The sequence below is a fragment of the Euphorbia lathyris genome, chromosome 7 (assembly GCF_963576675.1).
Source record: "Euphorbia lathyris chromosome 7, ddEupLath1.1, whole genome shotgun sequence".
Classification (NCBI taxonomy): Eukaryota; Viridiplantae; Streptophyta; class Magnoliopsida; order Malpighiales; family Euphorbiaceae; genus Euphorbia; species Euphorbia lathyris.
In genome coordinates, this window is record NC_088916.1 from 47,497,684 (window position 1) to 47,523,209 (window position 25,526).

The window sequence follows — 25,526 nt, forward strand, 5'->3', positions numbered from 1 at the left end:
CTCAATCTGTCAATCAGAAATGCAAAGATTTGTTTTTTTATTTCCCAATAAGTGATGGGATCCCAAGGTACCTGCCAGTATCAAAGGGAGCCGAAACCTGTAACAAGGTACTAATTTCAGTTCTTTCCTCGGGCTTAAAATTTTTGTTGAAGAAAATTCCAGATTTTTGAAGGTTGATTGCTTATCCTGATGCTTCCTCATACTCTTTCAGAATGTGGAGTATGTTGTTAGCTTTCTGAACAGATGCCCCAAAAAATAGAAAGTTATCACTAGCAAAAAAAATAAATGAGAAATTGAGGGTGCTTCAGGGCATATTTTACACCCATTAATCTTTCCTTCAACTTCAGCCTTTTTTATTAACTAGGAAAGTACTTCAGTGCAGAGAATAAACAAATATGGTGATAAGGGTTCTCATTGTCTCAGCCCTCTGCCTGGTTCAATTGGACCCACCATGTCCCCATTAACCATTACTGAATATGACACTGATGTGACACACAACATTACCCACTTAATCCACCTATCAGCAAAGCCCATCTTCTGTAAAACTGCTTGCAAGAACTTCCAATCCACTCTATCATACGCTTTGCTGATGTCGATTTTAAGCGCCACTTGACCCTCTCTTCTCCTTTGATTCCGGTTCATAAAATGAATTGTCTCGAAAGCAATTTGCACATTATCTATAATAGATCTCCCAGGAACAAATGCTAATTGACTGTCGATGACAATCTCAGGTAAAAACTCCTTCAATCGGTTTGCCAGAACCTTAGCAATGATTTTGTAAATCACATTGCACAACGAGATTGGTCTAAGGTCTTCCCCACTTCTCCATCGGGCTCGCACAACCCCCCAGTTTCACTGTCAGCATCAGATTCCCGCAGCTTCTCCAGTAATTCCTCACCAATACACTGAACCCTTCTTCCTTGGCCCATGTTGACTCATACCGAAATCGGCCCTTGCGGTTCCTTCTTTCACTACACTGCAAAGCCAAAATTATAGGAATATGATCCGAGTAAGGACAAGCTGTGTCATAAGATAAGTATTATGTGAATTTTTATATCCAAGCGTCGTTTGCAAAAGCCCTATCGAGCTTCTCACGGACCCAGTTATCGGTGCCCCTACCTATTTCCCACGTAAACAGACTGCCTTGCATGACTAATTCAAAAAGTTGACACTCATCCATAGTACTGCTGAATTATTGGATTAAGTGCCTCGGATACTGTGCACCCCCATGCTTCTCACTCTGATCCAAAATGCAGTTAAAATCTCGCATGAGGAGCCATGGCAAATCTGACAATCCTGCAAGCTGTCGAATTAATGCCCAAGATTCCTTGTGTCATCTTCTATTCGCTACTCCATAGAACCCCACAAATCTCCAGTTTCCGTTTATTGGATCCGTTACTTCCATATCAATATGGTTGTCAGAGTAGCCTGTTAATGTCAATTTGTTACCCTCCCTCCACAAGACAACCAATCCACCACTGTGCCCTCTACTATTTACTGTGAAATTGCCTTGAAATTTCAATTTTTTTTTCTTAGTGTTTCAATTCTGCTATTGTCTACAAGAGTCTCCACCAGGAAAATTAAATCAGGTTTGCTAGCCCGGACTAGCTCTCCCAATGCCTGAATTGCTCGAGGATTTCCCAGACCTCGACAATTCCAACTAATACAATTCATAGTCCTCGGCGATCCTGGCTTCCAGGATTCGCCGCTGCAATAAAAAACGAGTTCTCCTTATCCAAATCGGAAATAGAGGCTGTTGAAACACATTTCCACTATGATTTTGATTTGACAAAATTATTCAAATTAGAATTAAATATCCATGATATAATATTTCAACACATTAAATTTAAATGCTTTGATTTATTTGTTACTAATGTGTTTGTTCAAATGTTGAGTATTTAATTCACAAGTATTAAGAGACATTAAAGACCAAGGCCCAAAGCCCATGAGAAAGTGTCAAAGCCCAAGTCAACAGATCCAAGCTGATAGATCAACTCAGCTCAGTTAGAAGAAGGATCCAGAAGCCTTGCTAATTGCTTCACGATGAAGCTGCTGAGTCGAACGGATAGAAAACAAGGCAGAAGTTGACCTCAACAACTTGGAGACAAAGCCAATCCATTTTGGGAAAAGGTCAGTCGCCCCAGAAAGCTGTCGAGAAGACTTTACCATAAATGGAGACACAATCTGATGCTTACTTACCAAAAGCACCTGATCCCTGATCAACACAGAAAATGCGAGGTTCTTATTGGCCGAAGACACTGAGCATTGAGGAGCGAAAGCGACAGTAAAGCCGTTTCCCTCTAACGGTTATTTCAAAATTCGAAATCACCGGAGGTTCAGATTTCACTATAAATAGGCCTCTCATTTGCTTCATTCGATGCATATCTTCAAAAAAGTCGAAACGCTGACCAAATTGCTATCTGAAGTTCTGTGCCAAAGCAAAGCAAAGAAATCTTACACTCACTCTTATTTTGTGTAAAAGACTAGATTGTAAATCATCTAAAGTGTTCTGTGTATTTAGAACAACATCTTTTTCAATTCTAAAGATTGTAAGGAGATACTGAGTTGCTCGGTTATAACACTCAGTGGTAGAATATTATTGAGTATAGGATATAGAGGAAGGTACTCTGTATACTCGCTGACTATTGTAAAAGGTTTGTGCTCTACCTGAAAAAGCTCAGTAGTGGATTAAAGCTCAGAAGGATTCCGGGGACTGGACATAGGCAGAAGGCTGAACCAGGATAGTAACATTTTCTAACTTTTAACTCCTTATCTGATTGCTTTGTACTGTGCCTAGTAAAACACTAAAACTGATATATATTGAGTTGTGGGTTTTTGAGTACTGAGTTCAAGAATAGACTCTAGCACTATTTCCTAACTCAACGTTAGAAGCAGCCTTAGTCTTAGATTAACTAAAGCTGCCTCTGACCTTACTCAGCACCACTGTGCTAAACAACTAAGTGAAAAATCTTAAGTATAGAAAGAAAGAAAGTCAGCCTTAAAGGAGAAAATTTTTAAATAGTTCCTTACCCCCCTTGGAACTAATTCTCACAATACACAGGCCCAACAAAGGCCTTATGTGACATTGTGCCTGTTTGTTTAATCAGGTTTATCTCGTTCACCTTATGGAGCCTAGCTCTCTATAACTCCCCCTCTCTTCGTCGTTTACGGTCTTATTGTAATTCTAGCCCTTCCACCTCCTCATGTTCCATATCTAAGTCTCCTTGTTCCTCTTGAACATTCTCCGCACGGATCTGCTTCCCTCTACTTCGTGCCTGGGCAGAAATATTATTTTGCATATTTCGATCAGCTAGCACTGACCTATCTGGGTCAGCTCTTCTGACTCCCTTGCCATCCCAATCAGTTTCCTTTGAGATCGGATCCCTTAACCACTTTGACCCCCCTGTCTGCCTACCCTCCTCATCGATGCCTTAATCCACTCGCCCCACTCCTTCACGAGTTCTTTTCCATTCTCCTCAAATAGCCTTTTACAGTACCTGTCAGTGTGTCCTAAAAGACCTCATAAATAGCAGAATATACCAAGTCGTTCGTACTTAAAGCTAACAAACGACCACTCACCTTGTGCCTTCTTTCACCTTATTAGAGGCCTTCTCGTATCAATGGAAACCCTAATTCTCATATAAGAGCGATAATGATAACTAGAGTTGTTAACATCATACTCTTTGAATACGCCTATAAAGTTGCCCGGCTGCTTCGCTACTCCCTCTGCATTTCCCCAATCGGGAGGTCGTGTACTTGAATCCAGATATCCATGTTGTTCAGATTGACATGTTTCGGATTTTGCCCTGTGCTCCATTTGTTCAAGACCAGTGAGTAGTTATCAAAGGTCCATGTGCTCCATTTATTCAAGACCAGTGAGTAGTTATCAAAGGTCCATGGACCTCCCGCAATCACTCTGTCGCTATCCACTTGATGAAAGAACTCGAACAAATAGATATTCGATAAGATTTCCTGAATGATTATCCCTCTACCCGGCATCCAAAGGTTCGTCATTTGTATTTTCATAGCTGGGAAGTTGATAACTCTTTCCGTCAAAAATCGGCCAGGGAATCGTAAATTATCCGACCGTCTTCTTCATCAGCCACTAGGTTTAACCTAGCCATATCTTCATCCATTGTCTACGGCGAACCAGTCGAATGATCTCACACAATTTCAATCAAGGTAAAACTCTCACAAGGAAGAAGGAGAGTCAAAGACTCTCACTACGATAAAGGAGGATTTGAATTGTCATACTAGAATCACCATAGACTTGAGCAACTATTAGCGATAAAAAAAAAACGCTAAATTTTTTATGGAAATTGTATACGAGATTTTAACTTTTTTATGTAAAAATAAAAAATAAATAAATATCAATTTAACATTTATAAATGAATCATAAAAGTGAATCCTGGATCCTTAAACTAGTAATTAGCAACAAGCAACAACAAACAACCACCAACTACCACAAACAAACAATCACCACAGTAACAATAAACATCAACAAACGAACTAAACAACAAACATCAACAACCGAACTAAACGGACTCGAAGATAGACAAATGATAGCAACTTAGTGTACTTATTCTTCTTTTAGAAAGTAGTATTGTATTGTACTAATATATAGTTATGGTTTCCAAATGAATTAGTGTGAAAGAATGGGTTTGGTTCATGCTGTTAAAGGATGAACTAAAAACGGCACTTGACAGACTAGTAATGCATCAATTTTTTCCCTAATCTGTTGGATGGTCCCAATGCTTTGAATAGTCCAGTCCGTCCAACATCAAAAATCTCATTCTTTCACAGCAAACAAACCCAACTAACTCACTCGTCTTCATTCAAACCATGTCCTGTTTTTAGAGGACATCATTTCATTCCCCTCTAACCAAACAATTCATTTCCATTTTTTTCATGCTTATCAATTGCATAACATAAATTTTCAAATAAATAAACAATCCATGTACGCACGATTCTTTTCTTTTTACCAAGTTTATATAACTTTATATTCAAATAAAAAAGGAATTTCTCTTCTCTTTTTTCCTTAGATCCTCTTCTTCTCCAATAAACAGAACCCTCTAATTACCATTTATGCTCCTCTGTACACTACCAAAATTATTGATTCTGTGTAAAGAAACGACTCGACTACATCAACTTTAAAGAAACAAGACTGTTTCTTCTTCCATCACTCTTATCTCTCTCCGATTCTTCCTAATTGACTCAACTCAATTATCATATAATAATTACGTTATTTTGCTAATCCCCATTCTCTTAACCACAGCATTCCTAATTGCATCAGTTTGCAAACAAACCCCTTTCTGCTCAATACCTGACATATAACTCCTCACTTCCTTCCTTATCATCTCTTGCATCACTGCCAAAAACTCTGGTTTAAAAAACTGAGTCTCTAATCCAACACCGTTCTCTTGCGCCGCCGGAGCTTGCTGCATAGGTACTGCAGCTATCGGAACTACTGCTTCTTGCACAGAATTTACCGGATTTACTCCGGATCCCGATCCGGACACAGGTGTTTGATTTAAGGATTCACAAGAATCAAATCCAGGAAGGGAGAGGCTCAAAGACGTCGGCGGATCCGCCGTATTAGATGAAGTGGCCTCGATTGAAAGAGCAGAGGGAACAAGAGAACCGGTTCTCGCAAGCGGCCTGTAAACCGGAGAGGAAGCGATAGCGGGTAAACTGGAATCACTGATATCGGATCCGCATGGACTACTCGGGTTGAGATGAGGACCCGAAACGTTACTGGGAGGACCAACGCTGGCGGATCTTTTAAGAGGCTGTATATCGTCAAAATCCTCACCGAGAGATGAGCATTTTCTCTTGAGAGTAGAGTTCCAGTGATTTTTAATGGCGTTATCTGTACGGCCATTGAGAAGACGGGCGATTGTGGCCCACTTGTTGCCGAATCGAGTGTGAGCTCTGATAATGGTCTCATCTTCTTCAGGAGAGAAAGGCCTATGTTCGACCTGAGGAGACAGCTGGTTGCACCATCGCAACCTACAAGACTTCCCAGATCGGCCAGGAATGGATTTGCTAATCAAAGACCAGTTTCTAGGGCCATAGTTTTTTACCAATCTCTGTAACGCTTCATCTTCTTCAGGACTCCACGGACCTTTGATCCGATCAACGTCTTTTCTCGCTGCAGAAGCCATGTTTTCAGAGAGAATCCAAGCTTTTAATTCGAAAACGGCGAAGTGAGGGTTTTATTATCCTGTTGGGTGGAGGAGGCTAAGCCTCGCCTTTGATTTGATGAGAGAACGGAGTGAAAGTGGTAGAGAGGGATATATATATATATGTGAGGAAGGGATAAGGATGACTTGTGAAGCCGGTGAGAATGACCGGTGATAGGCGTGGAAAGTGGGGGAAGGCAGTTACTAGTAAACAGCTGTCAAAGTAACACGCGTCATCTCATAATATCTCTAACTTACACGTATATTCACTAGCACTCCACTAAAAAAAATTGGTTTTTATGTGCAGTTTAAAACCATACGGCTCGTCAGGTTCACACCCCATCACGCAACCTAATCAACAAATAAAATGATTAGTCAGCGAATGACGTGGCGTATGGAGCCACCATATTATCTCGAAAATATCGGAGATTTAAAAGTTAAATGACCGTTTAAGAAGTTAATTGAAAATGTAAATAAGAAAAAGAAAAAAAGGAGTGAAGTGAAGAGAAGAGGAGGGAGGGGAGCGGAGGTTGACTGAGCCAGGCTGGATAGCATTTAGGCGAACTGATATTTGCTTTTTAAAAAAGAACGCACGGAAAATGATGAGCTGGCAAGGAAAACGACAAAAGTTGAGAAAATCGGGGGAAAAACGGTAGTACAATTGTATGAGTCCAGGCTGTCAAGTTAATTAGGATACCCACTTTCTTAACGGCCTAGTACCTCCACGTGGAGGTCACGCTCCTACTAGTTTATTATGAAATCTGAACTGCCAAAACCGACTCCACCGTCTTACTTGCAAATAGTTTTTTGAAAGTTTCTTGGTTGCTTCTTGGTCTTGTTTTTTGAATTCCAATTATGAGACAACCAACCAACCGCTGTTTGTTTCCACAAAAGCTCTTCTTTCCCTTTGCTTCCTTTTCCATTTTTCTCCTTCACTTACATCATTTTTACCTGTAATGCCAATCCGGACGGGTTCAGAGAGTCGACACTTATCGTTGAAAAATATTAAATTTTTAACTGAAGTAATATTTAAGTTTTAATTTTTTAGATAAAAACATTAAAAATATTAATTTAATACCCGAGAGATCACCACAAACACCTTCACTGATGTCATTTTTAAAGCTTAACCAACAGCTAACCTAAATTCAACCATCTTCGTAATAACTTGCCTAATTTAATTGCATTTAGTTAAACACCAAGCACAACTAATTTTGAATAACTAACTTTCAATAAATGACCCCCATAAATATCTTTTACCTAATAGCAAAACCCAAGATTGACCTATCCATCTTTTTTTTTTCTTTACGTTATTCCAATATTTAGTTTAAATCAACTATTTACTCCATAGTACTGGTTCATGTTTATAGGCTTGATTAAAATTCAAAAGATAAACTCTAGAGGAGTTATTTTGGATTTTAACCTCATTGGGATCCTTATGAGGATTTATTAAAAATCTTTGTTGAACATACTACCCACTGTAAGTTTCTGTTAACTAATAATAAAACCGGTAGTTCTTCCACCGGTTTCATTTTATAAAAAAGCCGATAATAATCTACCGGTTTCATAAAAAAATAATTAATTTTTTCTTTAAATTTAACTGAAATCAGTAGCTAGCCTACCGGTTTCAATAGCATATTAAATTTAGACTCAAATCCGCTGTCTTTAGACAATTTAGGCTTTTTAAAATTTTAGAAGGAAAATATAAAAAATGACCCTTCTATAATTTTTAAAATTTTAATTTAATTTCAACCATTAACTATTTATTTTTGGACTCATTAATTAAGTCTTTCCTTGCCAAATTAGTTAGTAATGAACATTTAATTCGGTTAAAAATGCTTTATTCTTTCAAATATTAGTTTGAAATTATATTTTTTATAGTTTTTAAATTAATGTTTTTACAGTTTCTTTATAGTCATTTTACAGTTTAAATTATGGTTTTTACCGTTTGAAATTATAAATTTAACCATAACGTTTTTAAGCAAGATTGATTTTAACCTTATGTTGCTGAAATTTGAAAAAACTGGTATGACTGTTATTTAACGGTCACATTGAACCTTTCAAACGAGTTTGTGGATAAATTGAAATAGTGTCATACGGTTTTAGTTAATTATTTGTAATTATATTAGCAACACAAAAAATATTTTAGGCATTTTATTTTTTTGTATTAACTTATACGTGACAAATTTAGATGTTACTCTTTTAACATGTTTGTTTGTAATTGTATAAGTAACACATTAATATATTGTAGACATAATTGAAGTTTCGAAAGTCAGAATTGACAGTAAATAACAGTCAAAACAGTCTTTTCAAATTTTTTGTGACGTTAGGCTAAAATTAATTTTTCTTACAAACATTACATTTAAATTTTACTATTTCATACGTTAAGGCTAAATAACCACTTTTCAAAAATAAATAATGAAGCTTTAATTGGGAGACGATCCACTTAAAAGGTTTTTGGCGAGTCTCGAACCGAGAATCGGATAAATTATATAAAAAAAATTAAACAATGGAGTTTAAAGATTAATGGTTTTTGAAGTTAAATTAAAATTGTTAAAAATATAGGGACCAATTATAATATTTTTCTTTTCAATTTTTGAAAAGCCTAAATTGCCTAGAGATGTATAACGGATTTGAGTGGAAAATTAATATGCAACTTGAAAATTAATATGATTTTGTTCTTCGAATCTTTGAGTGATTATTATCAAGTTCCTCTGAAATTCTCCCATTCGAATAGAGAGGTTTGTTAGACTTTAGTTCCTCATAGAGGATACTATCTTGGTCGACATCACCTGATTTCGAAAACTCATTTTTAAAAAAGATGACATCTTGTGATTCAAATTTTGTAACTCTTTCATCTTTGTTTTCTCCCACTGGAACTTATCCTTTTGGCAGTTCTAGGTATCTTATAAAAATACATTTCTTACCCTTCGGGTCTAGTTTCCCAAACTTACTCGAGGTGTCGTGAGCGAAAGTGGTGCATACCTAAAGCTTTAAATAGTTTAAAATAGGCTTGTGATCGGTCCATAGATCATATGGAGTGAAAGTGGCAAATTTGGAGGGCACGGGGGTTAAGGACGTAGGTTGCCATGAGCAACGCATCTCCCCAAAATGAAATGGGTAAATTGGCCTCAACCACATCGACCTGACCATATCGAGAAGAGTTCTATTCCTCCTATCTACAACACCACTTTGTTGCGGAGTATATCGAATTGTCAACTGATGTTCAATTCCTTTTACATCATATAAAGCATTGAATTCATCTAAAAGATATTCCCGACCTCAATCAGTTTTCAAAGCTTTGACTTTTCGATCTAACTGATTATCGGCTAAGTTCGTGAACTTTTTGAAACAGCTTAATGGCTCAGATTTGTGAGACATGAGATAGACATGACCATATCTAGTATAATCGTCAATAAAGGTGATGAAATAGTAAGCCTCGTGCCTAGCCCTCACATTCATTGGACCACAAACATTTGAATGCATTAATTGTAAAGGGTAATCGGCTCTAGTAGCCTTTCCGAACGGTTTTTTTGACATTTTTCCTTTTATGTAAGTCTCACATGGTGGCAGCTCGACGTGGTTCAAACTACCTAAGAGGCTTTTTTCAACTAATCAACTCATAAGATCTTGGCCTATGTGTTTCAAACGAGCAGGCTATAATAATGCATCTTTATCAATAGAAGAAGAGACAATATTAAGGCGAATGGATTTATTATAAGTACTTAACTCAACATCAATGGCAATCAAACCGTTCGTAAAATAACAAGATCCATAATAGGTATCCCGCAAATACAACTTCAATCTATTATCGTTGAAAAAACAAATTAAAATCCATATTCATCAATTGTGAAACAGAAATGAGATTTCGACGAATCTTAGGGGCATAAAGAACATCATGTGGGAAGAGAGTTCGAGCTCCTTGTAGAACCAACCTACAAGTACCAATCCCTTGAACTTCGACCTTCGAGTTGTTTCCTACATACAACGACTTTGATCCCTCTAGCAAGCACCGAAAATCTACGAAGGCTTCACGATCCTTCATTACGTGGGCCGTTGCACCTTAGGGACTTTCCATTCAGACGTATAGTGCCCTCGTTGTTGACAATTTTAACTTTTCACACATGAGATGTTAACTTTGCTCTTGTTCTTTCCTTTTTCTTTGGGTTCATTTGTTTGCTCTTTGCCATTACAATAGAAACGCTTACGCTTCTTTCCTTGAGCTTTGGGGACATTCCCACTGGGATGAGAACCTACATAATTAGCCCCAGAACCGACTCTAATAGCGGCTAATCAGTCCTCTTCCAGCTCCAAGTGGCGATTGACATCCTCAATGGTTGTAACCAATATGGAATGGGTTAGATGCATCTTCATATGCTCACAACTATTTGGAAATGAGCAAATAACTTCAACTTTCTGCTTATCAGTCAGCTTGTGACCTCTTGCATCTAGAGAACTGATCATCATCTATTGGACTGCGCAAGATAAGTCTGGCTTGTGTGTTTTTCTTCTTCTAAGCCATATAAAAATCTTTATCCTTTTGATGCTGAGTAGTAGTTCCTATTGGTCCCGTGTGATTAGTTCTAAGGGGGGGTTAGGAACTAATATAACTTTTTCGCTTATTTATGCTGACTTAATATAATTCTTTAAGTAATTCAACTTAGTTTAGGTCAGCTCGGCCGAGAGATGTAAGACAGCTTTAGTCAGATGCTGACTAGAACTGTTTTACACGTGAGTTGGGAATTAACACTTGAGGTCAGCTTCCAACTCAGCACCAGATTACTCAGTGTCAGCTTTTTACGATTTATATACTGAGCAATTTAATCAAGCAACACTTACAAATATATATTGAGAGAGAGTTAGAAATTACTCAGCACGACTTATCCTAGTTCGGCCTCTCCGCCTACGTCCAGTCCCTAGAGTCCCTCCGGGCTTTTTCAATCCAATACTGAGCTCTTTAAAGGTAGAGCACAAACTGTTTACAAGACAGTTGAATATGCAAGAGTACCTTCCTCTATTCGTCTACTCAACTCCTACTAAGTGCTATATCCGAACACCTAGATTTCTCTACCACTGAGTACTTAAAGCTGAGTACTCAGCACAACTCTCTCAATTTTACAATTGATACAAACTTGTTCTTTCTAGATGAAGAACACTTTAGATGATTACAAAATCAATCTAGCTTTTACACAGAAAGGGAAGTTTGGTGTAAGATCTTTTTCTTGTTTGAATGTGCTTTGTATCTTTTCTCTTTTTCTCTTGTATTTTTCTTTTCAAAATCAGCAAAGGATCCAAAAATGAACTTGTCCTTTTATAGTTAAAATCTGAAGACACAATCATTTGAATCCGGAATTATCCGTTGGATTCAAACGGCTTTTTCTTGCGACATTGTTCTGGTCAGCTTCAGATTTGTAGGGCAATCTTGTCATTTGAATTCCGCAGGCGCAAGGCTTGTCTTCTTCCCGCAGGTGCGTCTTCTAGCGCCAGTTCATCTTTTAGCTAACGGGTAGTTGACCCATGCATCTCTAAATTGACTCTGTGCGTAATTCCAAGGTTTCTATTATTGGTGCAGACAGTTGTCGGATCTTGTCTTCTAGCAAACGGATCATTCGTGCTGTCCGGACGAACACTCAGCTTGACTGTATTAACGTTGCTTTTGTTCTTTGCTTTTGAGTCGTATTCTTACTCAGCTTCTGTGGTCAGCTTCGTCTACAAGCATTAGCTTAGAGGAAGACTTCTCTTTTTTGATACTAAGTTGCGTTCTACTCAGCTTCTTTGGTCAGCTTCATCTTTAAGTCTTTGTTCTGAAGATGACTTTTCGTCTATTATGCTGAGTTGCACTCCACTCAGCTTGTGCTGTGTTCTCATGCTGACTTCATCATGTCTTACTTTTTGATTCTGTTTTCATTTATACTTATACTCAATATTGAACAAACATATTAGTACAATTAAATCAAAGCACTTAAATTTAATTACCCCTTAATCATGGATTAACTTAAATAATTTTGTCAAATCAAAATCATGTGGAAAGGTGTTTCAACAAACTCCCCCATTTTGATGTTGGCAAAATATTTAATTTATGGAACTCAACATTGAGATTCCCCATGATTGAAATTCTTTTTATGCTTCTGAAGTTACTCCCCCGTAAAGGTTGCATCTATTGACTTAACTTAACTCTAAACCTTCTAAGATTTAATCGAGAAAAATTAAGACATGCCTATACTGACTTAGTTCAATTCTAGACCTTCCAAGATCTAATTCAGATGAGCCTAGATCAGCTTTCAGAAGAGTTCAATGCTTGAAACATATGTTTACTCAGTTTGATACATGGATAGTTTAGGTATCAGAGTTTATGGAAGGATGTATCAGAGCTAATGTTCATCCTTAATTAACTAGATACCATGTATTGATAACACTTATTATTAGTTTGTAATGGGCTTAATGTGTGTTAAGCTAATAATTGAAAGATTTATAGTTTATGTAGTGCTCTCAATTCTATCATAAACAGTCATAAAAACTATGTTACATCAATATATTACAATAGGAAAAAAAATCTCACATATCAATCAATCAATGAAACCAACAATCTCCCTTAAAATAGAAGTTCTAACAAAAAGAATAAATCTTAAGACCACATGAACAAACCATCTACTAAAACAAAACAAAGCTCTTAACTTATCCAAAAATAAAATAGGTCCTAACCTACAACCCCTAGACACATCCACTGCCTAAGTTTCAAAGTATGATTTTCTAACTGTAATGTTTCATGACATGTGCTATGTGTTGGTCCCTTATGATATAGGAATTAGTTCCTAAGTGGGGGGTTAAGGAACTATTTAAATTTTTCTCTTAGGCTGACTTGTTTCTTTTAACACTAAAGATTTTTCACTTAATTCTTAGCACAGTGATATTGAGTGAGGTCAGAGGCAACTTTAGTTAATCAAAGACTAAGGCTGCTTCTAACGTTGAGTCGGGAGATGGCACTAGGGAGTCTATTCCTGAGCTCAGCACCAATTCACACAACTCAATATTAGTTCAGTTAAGTGTTTTACTCGGCACAATAAAAAGCAAGCAGATAAAGGAGTTAAGGGTTAGAGAATGTTACTCAGCAGTTTTATCCTGGTTCGGCCTCCTGCCTACATCCAGTCCCCGAAATCCTTCCGAGCTTTAATCCACTACCGAGGTCTTTTAGGTAAAGCACAAACCCCTTACAATGGTCAGTGAGTACACAGAGTACCTTCCTCTATATCCTATACTCAACATTATCTACATCTGAGTGCTAAAACCGAGCAATTCAGAGTCTGCTAACAATTTAAGAATTGATAAGATTTTTGTTCTATTAACAAAGAACACTAGTAAGATCTATTCTAATCGTTTACACAAAGATGAGAGTTGGTGTACTATTGCTTTGCTTTTTGCACAGAAACTTCAAGGAGGAATTTGCTCAGCGTTTCGACTTGGTGAAGATCTGCATCGATTGAAGTAAATGAAAGGCCTATTTATAGTGACACCTTGAGCCTTCGGTCATTTCGAAATTCAAAATAACCATTGGAGGGAAACAACTCTACTGTCCCTTTCATTCCTCAGTGCTCAGTGTCTTCGGCCAATAAGAACGTAGTCTTTTCTACGTTGATCAGTGCTTCAGTAGCTTTTGGTCAGTGCGTCAGATTGTCTCTTCATTTAAGGCAAAGGTTTCTGGACAGCGGGACGACAGCCTTTCTGATGCAACTGAAACTTTCCTCATTTGGATAAACTTTGTCTCCAAGTTTTCTAAGTCAACTTCTGCCTTGTTTGTTGTTCGTTGAACTCAGTGGCTTCGTTGTGAAGCAGTTAGCAAGTCTTCTAGATCCTTCTTCTTGTTGGGCTGAGTTAATTCATAAGCTTTGGATCCGTTTGACTCTGCTTGGGCCTTGACCTTGCTTAATGGGCTTTGGCCTTTGTTCTTAATGTCTTTTACACTTGTGAATTAAATACTAAAACACCACTTGAACAAACACATTAGTAACAAATTAAATCAATGCATTTAAATTTAATATGTTGCAATATTTTAACTTAGGGATTTAATTCTAATTTAAATAATTTTGTCAAATCAAAATCATTGTGGAAATGTGTTTCAACAATATGTACCTATCAATGTTCCTAGTCAAGGTGTTGGCGTATACACGGATAGAAATTATCTTTTCCAATCGCAGAGTCATAGTCGAACTGTTTTGAGGAACTTTAACACCCTTCTCCCCTAGCGTGCTCATGAACAATCGCACATTCTTTCTGTAGTTGTTCTCGTGAATTTTCCATGTTGCAACTAAGATACTCTTAAGCTTCTCATATTGCAACAAGTCGCGAAGTCTCCTGAGTAGGGCATACTCATCGTACCCTCTATGTAAACCACCTGCCCAAATGCACTTTTGCATCTGAGTATGCAACGACTCCAAATGACGTGTAATTGCCTCAATGTCATTCTAAATGATTTGTTTACTTAAAAAACACCTCTTAATGTTCCACTCCATTCGACTTAGTCTTGCACGTTGATGGGGAAAACGAGCAAGGATTGGAGTCCTCACAATACCGACCATGACTGGTAAGGCACAGAAGAAAAGAGAAAGATTAAGTCATGAACTAAATCTTTCGAGGATCAAAAACCAAATTCACTCCAATTCTTTGAGGAACATACGACTCACGACAAAAGTAATTTTCCAAATTAAGTGTGTGTGATTATATTGGTTACGCAATATTTGCAAACAGATTACAGTCATATAGTTATACGCAACAGACGACGTATAAGTTTTTTTAAAAAGTAGTATTTGATTATCTATCATTAATTAATAATCAATTAATTAGAAAATATTTCTAATAATTATTTTAATGACACGTCTATGCAAAATATATTAAAAATACATTTTGAATATCTAAAAATTAAAAAAGTATAATAATTTTTTATTGAAAATACTTTTATTTAAAGACGAGTCTCGTTAAATTTAATTTTTCAAATTTTGGAAAAACTTTTGTTTTTCTGTAATTTAATTTTACTTTATATAATTTTCTGGGTATTTTTTAAATAGTTTTTATACATTACAAATAATTACAAAAACCTAATTAATTCGATATCAATTATTCTGTGCACCCAAAAATAAATTTAAAATTATAAAAAAATCACAAATATTATTTCGAGCATGTGGGAAAAAATCGATTTCGAGCAGATTTAGGGAAACGCCGCACGCGTCACACGTGTGGTCGACGACGTGTGCATGCCATACGTTGCCTTCCTGGCGTTCGAAGGTCATGGAAGTTCGTGCAGTGGGGGGTTTTGGGGTCTCTGAGTTTGATGAGTGGCCAGTTTTGGGTTTTGGCGACTGAAAATATGCGTTATAAAGCAAACAGGCCCTAATTGACACGTATTAAACCACTTAAAGTCGATAGAAAATTCCAGCAGCCCCCGGATTAAAAACACAGATTTGAGACACGACTCAACCAAACATGCATTTATTCAATCAAACTAATAAATCATGCATAAAGGCTTCTTAACAGATGGAACACTGAGTTAAACAGCTATGATACTAATGTAGGCTTGATTGGAGAAGTCCAATGGATTTCTCCAACCTCTAAGGGATGAGTAATGGACTCGTATCTAATCATAAGTAAATCAACAGATTTAGGCTTAACTCTCGTAGTGCAGATCCGTTGAATAGCAGCGTAAGTAATTGATCTTGATTCTGTATCACCGATCTAGGAGGTTACCACACCAAATGAGTAATCACCTTGATGCACGAACTAAGAATGAAACTCGAAGACAAAGGGAGAGAGAGGGGGTGCGTAGGAGAGAGACTCTTTCTCTATTATCTTGTGTTATGGTTTTAGCCTCCCTAACTATCTATTTAACCCCTCATCATAACCATAATTCTAATCCTAATCAGACTACGTTACGGGCAGACCATAAATAATCAAGAACCGTTTACTCCATTTATCCCTACATCAATTTCCAACAGAAACTACCAACTGAAGTATGAGTAGAACGAGGTATAATAATGAAACAAACATATGATAAGTTGATAGATAGATACATGCACATATATTGCAGACAGCTCAGCAGCTAATAATATAAGAATGATAGGGTTGGGTCCATATATATTAATTTGAGATGAATTATATACTATATAGTAATGTAATGGGAATTGAGGAAAATATGGTAGTGGATAGGACGGAGTGGAGGGAGCGAATCTGTGTCGCTGACACGACTTGATTTTCACGGTTTTATATGATGGTTTATGTTAGCCGACCCCGAATCATTTCGGGACTAAGGCTTTGTTGTTGTTGTATAGTAATGTAATGGGGCAGGAATTGGTCCCAATGGTGGTGTGGTGGGCACAGCAACTAGAATGCCTGCATAGGATTCTCTGTTTGGGTGATATTACCTTTACAAAGTACACACAAATAAATACGGATGAATCCTGCAATTAAATAATGATTAAGGGATGTGATTAGCATAATGCACATGATCTAAGAAAGTAGGAGGATGTTTCCTTCTACTATGTAAACAAAAGTTGTCATTCTTATTCCCAATAAAAGTTAAAACTCAACAAATCAATTGGGACTATAATTTAATATTTATTGCAAGTTGAGACTGCTTTAATCCTCCAACGGCAAATGTGGAAATAAATGGAGAAAATCACATAAGATTGAGTGCATGTGAGCACAAGAATAACCATTAATTAGTTATTTTTATTATTAATGAAACCATACTAGACATACTGTGCTTAGTTTCTCTCCATCAAATGTTAGTTTTGAGATATGCAATTGTACCATTACACTATATTACAGGAAAAAGGGCCATCATATTGAGTAGAATGCATATCATTTATGTATTATTATATGGTTTTAGGGTTTTTGCTAATATGGAAAATATGATCTATTTATTTATTTATTTATTGTTGAAGAAGCTATTTTATCCATTAAAAGAAATGCTATTATATGATTTATACAGTTAATAAAAACATGAATTCTGACGAATTATATACTGATATATTCAGTTAGTAATATGGAGAAATGAATGAGGGTATTATTGTCATTATATGAAAGTCAAGTTGATAGGTTTAATTGCAACTGTATATAAATACTTGTAATCTCTGTTTTCATAATAATTCAATAACAGAAATCTTTTCTCTTCTTTTTTATCTCGATTCATAGAAAGTTAATATGGTATCAGAGCATTGTGGCGGATCCGAGAAGTTTCCGATGACCTAGAATTGAGATCGCCAGAGAATGCGAAGGAAGAAACTACAGTACAGATTGTACGTTGATGTGTTGAATGCAAGCCGTGAAGAGACGCAAGAATCAAGTGATTCGGAGTCTCAAGATAGAGACGGAGACGATCGCGATACTGATAATTGCATCTCAAACAACAACAATTCTGACAATTTGATTTCAAAAACGACAATGAATACTTCGAACAATCAGAGCAATGATAATCAAGGTGTGATGATTGTAAACATAATTCTCGATGGCAAGAATTACAATCTATGGAAAAGAGCACTGTTGCTGGCCATAAGTGCAAAGCGAAGGTCAAATTTCATCTTACATGATGAAGAACCAACAGATCGAACCTCAGCAGCACATCTAAAGTGGAAAGAAACAGATGATCTTGTATTTTCCTGGATTCTAAACTCTCTCACAAAAGATTTAGCTGTAGTGTTTATACATGCTAAATTTGCTCGAGGATTGTGGAAAGAGATAGAGCAAAGGTACGGAGAAAGCAATGGACCGCTGATTTTCCAACTTCGTAAGGAGATTTGCAGTCTCACTCAAGGAGGTATGTCATTGGTTGAATTTTTCAATAAAATGAAAATGTTGTGGGATGAGTATGCAATTTTGAAGCCTATTGAAAACTGTACTTGTGGAGAATCAAGAAAACTTGCTCAAACTCAGATTGAGGATGAACAGTTAATGCAGTTTCTTTCTGGTCTAAATGCTGAATTTGATCATGTGCGTGATCAAATCTTGATAATGAATCCTTTGCCTTCAGTTAATAAGGCATTCTATATGATTTTCTCGCATTGAGAAACAAATGAGTGGAAGTTCTAATAACAATTCAATTGAATTTGTGAATATGTCTACTCGTAAAAAGCAAAGTTTTGGCAATAATCATGTTGGTGGAAAAGGTAGTTATGGCACCAAAAACAAGTCAGATAAGTTTTGTTCATATTGTAGAAAGGAAGGACATGAACGTGCACGCTGTTTTAGGATCAAAGGATATCCAGATTGTTTCAAAGGGAAAAGAATAACTGGACCTACCAAACATCAGGCTAATATGACTCAAGAGCAATCATCTGATCTTGAAAATCCTTTGTCTAATAATGATTTTGATGAAAGTAGTGAGATGTACAGGAAAGACTCAATGCAGGATATGTTACAAAGGTTAGAGATCATGCAGAAGGAGGTTCAAAGAGCACTGAAGGGGGAACAACCTGAACAGCAACAAGATTTTTCTGCTTTTGCTGGATTTGCAGGTGCATGTGCAGGTAGTTCTCTCCCTAATGTTCATGTCACATATATTGAATGGATAATAGATTCAGGGGCAACAACACATATGACCTCTAATTTAGAAATTATGAGTAATGATAAGCCCAAAATATACCTAAAATAACATCAATAATTACGTCAGTTTCGTATTGAAATCATGTTAATTATATTCTTTTAGAATACTTTTGCGTCTGTATTTGTTTCTATTGTGCAAGGTACTAAATTATTTGGAAAAATCCAAATAGGAGCTAAAACGGAGCAAAAATGAGAGAGAAATCACATTTACAAGTTAAAAGACGCGTACGATTCAGAGGCCGCACCGGAAGGACTTGGGAATAATCTTGGAGCAGAGATAAAAAAAAGTCTCTATCGCGACCAATATTCCCAATATCTCGGTCGCAACACGCGTTTTCCAGGCAAAGAAATGCAAATCTGTGTTGTTATCTCCCTCAATCCAAAGAGGCGACCGAGATTTCCATAATCTCGACAGAAACAGTAAGTTTACAGTACAGAACACATTTTACATGTTTTCAATTCAAAACAACACGTCTATTCATCTGGATAAAAACGAATCTTCACCGGTGGACACGACACTTCAACAAGACTCTTCATCAACTATAAATATAGGATACATTTCAGCATTCAAGAGAGTTAGATAGTTAGAGATTCTAGTTTGCGATTTTGTAAAGCATACTTGTTATACACAAGTTGTTCAATTAGTTAGATACAAAACACAGATATTATCATTTAAAGTTCGAGTATTGTTCTAAGTCAAGTTTACACTCTGTAGAAGGCAGACCAGTTTCTATTCCAAGGATTCAGCGAGAAGAACCAGTGTAGGACGCGCCCAGGGTCTGACAAGCCTACGAAGTTGAGAAAAGGATTGACAAGCCATAACTCAATTAGTTAAATGCTATCCAAGCTTCTTCTTTTCTGTTAACCTGTGACGAAAATAACAAATGAATAAATTATATTTTCAATGCAATTCATTTCTACTGATGTTATTTTAAGTCTGATCTAGCAATATTCTTAAAGTAATATATTTGGTGTTTTTATAAAAACCTTTTTACACAAATCTTATTTCCATGAAAACTTTGTTGTACACTTAAGCAAATTAGGATTTATATTTGGTATTTGCGAGACCATGATTTATCAAATATAAAACACCAATTTGATTCAGGTATGCAATCTTAGACCGGTCAAGGAAAGATTATCTGCAGTTCAAAGCCTAGTAATTGAATTAATCGATAAATTATTACACACTGATAATCTAATCAAAATTATAAGTTGTTTTCTTGCTTTGTGTATACAAGTCTTGAATTTTAATTGTTCCTAAACGTAATTTCTATAATTGTAATCTAAACTATTGATAGAATTGGATTCATAATCCATAACCATTTATATCCATTTAAACCAATAAACGATTTTTCTATTAACCTCGAGAAAATGAATTTAATCAAAATAATAAGTTTTTTTATATATCAAAGTGTTCCCTGTGGGTTTGATATCTTTTTATTACTTCAAGCGAAAGTCGTGCACTTGCGGAAATCGCTCAACAAGTTTTTGGCGCTGTTGACGGGGAACGCCAATTTGCTTTTTTTTTATAAATTGTTTTTTTTTTGTATTTTATTCTGAATCTAGGTTCATAGATACTTTATTTATATTTACATATTATATATTAAATTTACTAGTAATTTTATTTTTCAATTTTTTAAGGTAATTTGAGTTCGTGCGTGTAATTTTTGTTCATGCGCAGTACAAGAAGTTCGAGCATTCAACCAGAATCACTCGATCCAGAAATGGAAAGAACGATTAAGAAAAATAAAAATAAAAAGAAAAAGAACAAAGAGACACAGAATCAAGAACCACAACTAGTGAAAATGGCAGATCCCTCTAGATTTATGGATTTCGCTACACCGGGAGTTGATGGTCTTGCTAACAGTATATTTCGACCCCAAATTAATGCACACGAATTTTTAATTAAACCAGCCTTGCTAAATATGTTACAAAATAGTGTGACATTTTATGGATTTCCTAACAAAAACCCTAACGCCCATTTGACTAACTTTCTTGAGATTTGTGACACCTTTAAAATTACAGACGTTTCTGCTGAAGCAGTCAAACTTCGCCTTTTTCCTTTCACTTTGAAGGACAGGGCTAAAGTTTGGTTGAATTCTATACCGACAGGAACATTCCAAACTGGGAACCCTGTATGAAGCATGGGAACGTTTCAAAGAACTTCAACGTTTATGCCCACACCACTATTTGCCCGATGAACTTCAAATGCAAACTTTTTATAATGGTATAAATCCCACAACAAGAGGTTCACTAGATGATATGTCAGGAGGGTTATTTATGAACAAAACATCTGCTGAAGCAAAAGAAATTTTAGAGGAAATGGCAATTAACAGTAGCATGTGGCCTGGCGAACGTGCACATACACCGGTTACTCCAAAACCATCGTCCTCGACTTCATCATCTATTAAAGGTATAGTTAATCTTGACCCTATCGCGATGTTACAAGCCCAATTTTCTGCGCTTTCTCACAAAATTGACAAGTTTATTACACCGCGTGACATTAATGGAAACCCCATCCAAGTTGATATGGGTTGTAGTGGTATGAATGAGGTAGAACAGGTAAATTTTGTCCAAGGACAGAATCAAATCAATAACACCTATTCAAATACTTATAATCCCGGATGGAGAAATAACCCTAACTTTAGTTGGAAAGAGAATAACAATATTGGTGCCAATCAAGGTAGAACTAATAATTATCAAAATCAATCAAGGGACGCTATTAGCAAATTATCTTCTAAAATTGATAAATTTATAGATGCTATTGGTGGTAAAATTAACAACCATGATGAAGGCTTTAAACGTATTGAGAACAAGTTTGATCAATTAATTGGACAAATTGCTAAGTCAATTCCATCCCGAAAGGAGAGTAGCCTTCCTAGTCATACAAAAGAAAATCCTAAAGAGCAAGTTAAGGCTATAACTCTTAGGTCGGGAAAACATTATTTAGGTCCGAAAATGCCCGGAAATACTACTAACATTTTGCAGGGAAATGATTTGTCAACGAAGTCCACAGAAGTGAATGCAAATTCGAAAAGTTCGCCCAAAGATGCTAACACAAGTGCATTTTCACCAAAACCACCTTTTCCATATAAAGTCCGAAACAAGGACTATGACAAACAACTTTTGACATTTTTAGACAAACTTAAAAAATTACTTATTCATTTAACTTTTATGGATGCAATAACCCAAATTCCTAACTATGGTAAGTTTTTAAAGGATTTAATTTCTAAGAAAATAAGTTAGGAAGGCATTTCATCCATAGTTTAAACTGAAGATTCTAGTTCAATCGTATCAAGTCATTTTCCGACTAAGTTGAAAGACCCTAGATGTTTTACCATCCCTTGTAAATTGGGAGATATCGAATTCCCAAATTGTCTTTGCGACTTAGGCACGAGCATTAACTTAATGTCATTGTCTATATTTAAAAAGTTAGGTCTAGAAGAAGACATTAAACGCACTAACATGGTTTTGCAATTAGCAGATCAAACCACTATGAAGCCATATGGTATAATTGAGATGTTTTAGTAAAAGTCGATAAATTCATTTTTCCTACTGACTTTGTTATACTTGACTTTGCATATGACGCTAATTGTCCACTAATTTTTGGTAGACCGTTTATGAATACAGTACGTGCATTAGTCGATGTGTCGGAAGGAAAAGTAATTTTGAGAATAGGAGAAGATGAATTGAGTTTAATATGAATAGAGCTATGAAATACCCTATGGAAGAATTCGTTTGTATGAAACTTGATTTGGTTGACGAATGTGTTAATGATATAGTTAAAGAGGAAAGTATAATTGAACCAATAATTGAAAAAGAAATGAAAGATAAGGCTCCAGAGCCTTTGATTCATGATGATGGACCAATTCCACCCTCAGTTTTAAAACCACCAAAATTAGAATTAAAAGAGTTACCCAGCCATTTGAGATACGCTTTTCTAAGCGAAGGCGATACTCTACCTATAATTATCTCTAACAAATTGACTAATGAACAAGAGATAAGTTTAAAAGAAGTTGTTAGAAATATGATAGGAAGTATAGGTTGGCAAATTTCAGACCTTAAGGGAATTAATCCCAGCACTGTAATGCATAGGATTCATTTAGAAGAAGGTAAACCTCTAAAGCGGATAGGCAAAGACGCCTAAATCCGAACATGAAAGAAGTAGTTAAAAACGAAATCATAAAACTTTTGGATAATGGAATCATTTATCCGATTTCGGATAGTGAATGGGTTAGTCTGATCCATTGTGTACCAAAGAATGGAGGTATTGTTGGTCCCGTGTAACTTAATATGATTAGTTCCAAGGGGGGGGGGTTAGGAACTAATATAACTTTTTCGCTTAATGATGCTGACTTAATTTAATGTTTGATAGTTTAACTTAGCTTTAGGTTAGCAAGACTGAGTGAAGTATAAGACAGCTTTAATCAGATACTGACTACAGCTATTTCAATTGTGAGTTGGGAAATAACACTTTGGGTCAGCTTCCAACTCAGCACTCTGATTACTCAGTGGCGGCTTATACAGATTATATACTGAGTAAATTAAGCAAGCAACACATACATATATATCAAGAGATAGGGTTAGAAATTACTCAGCAGTCTTATCTTGGTTCGGCCTCACCGCCTACGTCCAGTCCCCAGAATCCCTCCGGGCTTTTTCAATCCACTACTGAGCTCTTTAAAGGTAGAGCACAAACCGTTTACAATAGCAATTGAGTATGCAAGAGTACCATCCTCTATTCGTCTACTCAATCCTATCAACCACTGAGCGCTATAACCGAACACTCAGATTTTCTCTACCACTGAGTACTAAAACCGAGTACTCAGCTTCACTCTTCTAACCTTTACAATTGATACAAGATTGTTCTCACTAAATGAAGAACACTTTAGATGAATACAAATTCACTCTAGACTTTTACACAATGATTAGAAATTGGGTGTAAGGAATTGCTTTCTTTTCAGACAGCTTCTATTTTGGATTTTCACTCTTGTGAAGATTTGCTTTTCTTTATGTTATTACTTGTATGTGTCGTAAGGATCCAAGTGATGAACTTGTCCTTTTATAGTGAATTCTGAAGCTTCAAATCATTTGAATTCCAACATATCCGTTGGAGTCAAACGGTCTTCTTTCGTCATTCACTGGTCAGCATTCAGTATCGCAGGCCAATCCTGTCTTCTAATTTGCGCAGGAGGCAGGCTTGCCAGTTTCATCTTCTTGCGCCAGGTTCCGTCTTCTTGCGCCAGGTTTGTCTTCTTGCCAAACGCCAAACGGTCTATGCATCTCGAAAAGGTCTCTAAGAAGATTTTTGAGACTTCTGAATCGTTGCAGACATGTGTCAGACTTTGTCTTTTAGTCAACGGATCATTGGCGCTGTCCTGATAACTGCGCAGCTTGACTTGGTCGGCTTTGCTTCAATCTTTTTCTTTATCTAGGCTGAGTCTCGCTCTACTCAGCTTCTTCGGTCAGCTTCGCCTTCAAGCATTATTTTGAAGAAGACATTTCTTTTAACGGGGCTGATTTACACTCAACTCAGCTTCTGCTGTGTGTTTCTGCTTATGCTGACTTCATTCTGTCTTTCTTTTTATGAACACTTAGTTCATGTTCTCATTAGTTAATATACTCAACATTGAACAAACACATTAGTACAATTAAATCAAAGCACGTAATTTAATTGTTTTAATGATCTTCTAAAATGACTCCCCCGTAAGGGTTGCATTCTGTTGACTTAGCTCTAAGCCTTCTAAGATCTAATTCAAATGAGTCTAAGGTCAGTTTTCAGAAGTAGGTCAATGCTTGGAACATTACTCAGTTTTGATACTTCAATATTTTTAGGTATCAGAGATAATTCGTTTAAGCTCAGGTATCGGAGTTGGATTCATTTATCAGTGTTGAGCTATACTGAGTAAATTTTTACTTATTAAATTTTTATGTTCACAAGGCTTAAGTTGTTTGTTCAGTGAGTAGTTTCATGAAACAGATCAGCATATAACACAGCAAGTAAGCATCGCATAACATAGTCAGTTTTGGATAATGATGCATATATAGATAGTCAGTTTTAACAAAGATAAGCCAGATACAGAAACACAAATCATAAGCTAAGACTATTGCTAATCTATTTCCTCATGTTGACTTGGATTTGGTTAGATTTGCCTTTGGCAATTCTTTATTGCTGACTGGGATTGCTCGGGACAGCAGAAGTTGAACCAGGCTTCTCCTGAGTTCCGACAGCTGGCTGCTTAGCTTTGTCTTTCTCCCCCGGCTTCTGCTGAGTTCCAACAGCTTTCTCCCCTGGCTTCTGCTGAGTTCCAGCAGCTTGCGTTGCTTGATTTTTCTCCCCCGTTTTGCCAGCATCAGGAGACTAAAGGGGAGGAGCAAAAAATGTCCCCTATTGAACAGCAAGAGTCAGGATGGATGAATAATGTTGCATATGACCCGTACTTTTCCTCATACCCTTAAAGACTTGCATTCCATCAGCCATACTTGAAGCGGGGATCTTGATATTGGCGCTGAGCATGCTAAGTAGGTACTCAAGTGACTTCCCAATCCAAGTGATTGAGTCCGTCATCCGTGCATAGGATTGATGATACATCCTGAGGAATGCAGTATCATATGCCTGACGTTGAACATTTATATGCCGGACATGTGCAAGAGTGGATTGAGTGCGTTGCAGAATCTCATTGGTCTTGACTTGGTCAGTGTCCATTTCCTCTTTGCTCAGATTGAGTAGGCGAATGGCTTCACCAATCTGTTCTATGG

At 36.6% G+C, this 25,526-nt stretch overlaps 1 protein-coding gene across 1 annotated transcript; it reads right to left on the bottom strand.

Annotated features, from left to right (window-relative positions):
• Nucleotides 1–5,116: 5,116 nt before the first annotated feature.
• On the bottom strand, nt 5,117–6,277 carry LOC136235697 (transcription factor MYB44-like). Its single transcript, XM_066025588.1, has one exon. The coding sequence runs from the start codon at nt 6,162–6,164 to the stop codon at nt 5,238–5,240; it is 927 nt and encodes a 308-aa protein (XP_065881660.1). The 5' UTR covers nt 6,165–6,277; the 3' UTR covers nt 5,117–5,237.
• Nucleotides 6,278–25,526: the final 19,249 nt, after the last annotated feature.